The following is a 3,368-nucleotide window of genomic DNA, read 5'->3' on the forward strand; positions in this document are numbered from 1 at the left end:
GTTAAAGTGTAAACAGACAGACACACACATACACTGTTACGGCTCTTACCTTTCCATCTATCAGGCTGTATTCTATCAACAAGCACGAGTCAGAACTAAAGTTGACTTTAACTCAACGGTCACATCATGTTGATCTTGTATTGGGTTACTATGGTTACTCACGGTAGTCGACTGCTTCTTCTTGGTTCGTGGACACTTCTCTCTCCCTCTCTCTCTCCCTCTCCCTCTCCCTCTCTCTCTCTCCCTCCCTCCCTCTCTCCCTCTCCCTCCCTCCCTCCCTCTCTCTCTCTCTCTCTCTCTCTCCCTCCCTCCCTCCCTCCCTCTCTCTCTCTCCCTCCCTCCCTCCCTCCCTCCCTCCCTCTCTCTCTCTCTCTCTCTCTCTCTCTCCCTCCCTCCCTCCCTCCCTCCCTCCCTCCCTCTCTCTCTCCCTCCCTCCCTCCCTCCCTCCCTCCCTCCCTCTCTCTCTCTCTCTCTCTCTCTCCAGGAGTTCCAGAAGCTGGTTCTAGCAGAGGAGCAGGGTCTGGGTCTGGGTCTGGGTCAGGAGGCCGACCAGGCCTGTAAGGAAGTGGACCAGCACCTCACCGGGATGTAGGAGGAACCAGACCCAGACCCAGACCCAGACCCAGACCCAGACCCAGACCCAGACCCAGACCCAGACCTCTCTCAGCCTCCCTCAGCTTCCCTCAGCCTTCTTCAGCCTCCCTCAGCCTCCATCAGCCTCCCCCAGCTTCCCTCAGCTTCCCTCAGCCTTCCTCAGCCTCCATCAGCCTCCCCCAGCTTCCCTCAGCCTCCCTCAGCCTCCCTCAGCCTCCATCAGCCTCCATCAGCCTTCCTCAGCCTTCCTCAGCCTCCCCCAGCCTCTCTCAGCCTCCTCAGCCTCCCTCAGCCTCCCCCGGCCTCTCTCAGCCTCCCTCAGCCTCCCCAGCCTCCCTCAGCCTCTACTTGTCTAACTCTACGGCCAACCTCTCTCTCTCTCTCTCTCTCTCTCTCTCTCTCTCTCTCTCTCTCTCTCTCTCTCTCTCTCTCTCTCTCTCTCCACTAACAGCTCTGTGTGCTTCTCTATGATGCACCTCCCCATGCTGCTCTCTGATTGGTCTACAGGACTGGTGTCTACCTGTATAGAGAGCTGTGGTATACTGGAATACACTCCCCCAATATCTGACCCTTATTGGAAATACATCCAGCTTCAAAAAGAAACTGAAAGAAGCTGCCGTCCGGGAAAGAAATTAAGGTTTAGCCCAGTCTGACTTTAGCCCTGACGATAACACTGTAGTTCTGGTGTGATAACACTGTCGTTCTGGTGTGATAATACTGTAGTTCTGTTGTGAGCTCTCTGTCTTGTTCTTCTATTAGGATGCAGATATGGTGGTTGAAGCAAATGTGCTGCTAATTGTAGTTTATTTAATTCTGTTATCTTATATTTTATTTATTTCATTTTCCTTAGTTTTAATAAGTGAATGCTGTTCACTAATTATTCATTTGTCGATTGATGTTGTTATGTTTGGTTGTCTGTCTTTCATGTGGACCCCAGGGAGAACAGTCCTCACTATGGTGACTGATGGGGATCCGTTTAAATAAACAAACAAATATAGGCCTGCTCTATGATGTCACTCTCCATCCTGCTCTCTGATTGGCCTACAGGCCTGCTCTATGATGTCACTCGCCATCCTGCTCTCTGATTGGCCTACAGGCCTGCTCTATGATGTCACTCTCCATCCAGCTCTCTGATTGGCCTACAGGCCTGCTCTACGATGTCCCTCTGTGTCCTGCTCTCTGATTGGCCTACAGGCCTGCTCTATGATGTCCCTCTGTGTCCTGCTCTCTGTTTGGCTGAAGAGAACGCACAGACAAACCCTGCAACCCCAGAACATTACAACTGAACAGAGAGAGAGAGAGAGAAAGAGAGAGAGAGAAAGAGAGAAAGAGAGAGAGAGAGAGAGAGAGAGAGAGAGAGAGAGAGAGAGAGAGAGAGAGAGAAGAGAGAGAGAGCATGGTGAGAGCATGGTGAGAGCATGGAGAGAGCATGGTGGAGGAGTGTTCCCCCCTGACCCTCCAGTCTAGATAATGAGTGCCCTGCTAATCCACCTCATAACTCTGCAGCAGGAAAAGTCTGACTGTCAGAGGAAGATTAACACTCCCAGCCTCGCTGTGGCCTTCTAGGGTAAGACTGGGTACCAGGAGGGAGGAGGAGGAGGAGATGAAAGATGGGAGGAGAGGAGAGGAAGAGAGGAGGAGGGGAGAGGAGGAGAGGAGAGGAGAGGAGTAGAGGAGAGGAGAGGAGAGGAGAGGAGAGGAGAGGAGGAGGAGAGGAGAGGAGGAGGAGAGGAGAGGAGAGGAGGAGAGGAGAGGAAGAGAGGAGGAGGGGAGAGGAGGAGAGGAGAGGAGTAGAGGAGAGGAGAGGAGAGGAGAGGAGAGGAGAGGAGAGGAGGAGAGGAGAAGGAGAGGAGGAGAGGAGAAGGAGAGGATAGGAGGAGGAGAGGGGCAGATCAGAGAGGGAGTTGGTGTACAATAAAACAACACGCTTAGTCAACTGTGTGAAGCGGTCAGTGTGTGTGTGTATGTGTGTGTGTGTGTGTGAATGAATTATCTTTATTGTCATTGTAACAGGTACAACAAAATTGAAATGCAAACCCTAGGTGCTAACAAACAAACACAGTCCTTTTTTTGTAATCAATTATTTATTGCAAAACAGTACACATGAAAAACTCACATTATTACACCAAACAAAATAAGTGTCTGTCCTGATTTTTTTTTTTTTCTTATCTTACCCCCCCCCCCCACACACACACACACACACACACTATAAACACATGACAACAAACACAGTCCTAAGATAATAAAAAAACAAGAATGAGACATGAATAGACATACATAGGGGGGATATATGTGTGTGTGTGTGTGTGTGTGTGTGTGCGTGCGTGCGTGATACAAGCTGGTCATACAAGCTGGTCATACAAGCCATTACAGGGTGAGAATCCTTTCAGATCTGTCCATGTTTACACAGGGCCAAACAGTGTGTGTGTGTGTGTGTGTGTGTGTGTGTGTGTGTGCGTGCGTGTGTGTGTGTGTGTGTCTGAGATTCTGTGTGTCTGTGTGTGTGTCTGAGATTCTGTGTGTCTGTGTGTTTACATTTTAACCATTTAGCAGACGCTTTTATCTAAAGTGACTCACACTCACAGATTACAGGGTCAGTCTCCCTGGAGTAACTTAGGGCTGAGGGTCTTACTCAAGGACACACTAGTGGTGGTGTTCCCAGGTCTTACTCAAGGACACACTAGTGGTGGTGTTCCCAGGTCTTACTCAAGGACACACTAGTGGTGGTGTTCCCAGGTCTTACTCAAGGACACACTAGTGGTGGTGTTCCCAGG

At 50.4% G+C, this 3,368-nt stretch overlaps 1 protein-coding gene across 1 annotated transcript in view; it reads right to left on the reverse strand.

Annotated features, from left to right (window-relative positions):
* Positions 1-2,076: 2,076 nt before the first annotated feature.
* ano2b (anoctamin 2b) overlaps positions 2,077-3,368 on the reverse strand; it is a gene marked incomplete at both ends in the record, with an annotated part of 24,920 nt that continues 23,628 nt past the window's right edge. The window contains one exon of the mRNA XM_080538142.1: positions 2,077-2,094. Within this exon, the coding sequence (XP_080394268.1) occupies positions 2,077-2,094 (18 nt within the window). The remainder of the gene's footprint in view (positions 2,095-3,368) is intronic.

The sequence above is a fragment of the Nansenia antarctica genome (assembly GCF_963989245.1).
Source record: "Nansenia antarctica genome assembly, chromosome: 8".
Lineage (NCBI taxonomy): Eukaryota > Metazoa > Chordata > Actinopteri > Argentiniformes > Microstomatidae > Nansenia > Nansenia antarctica.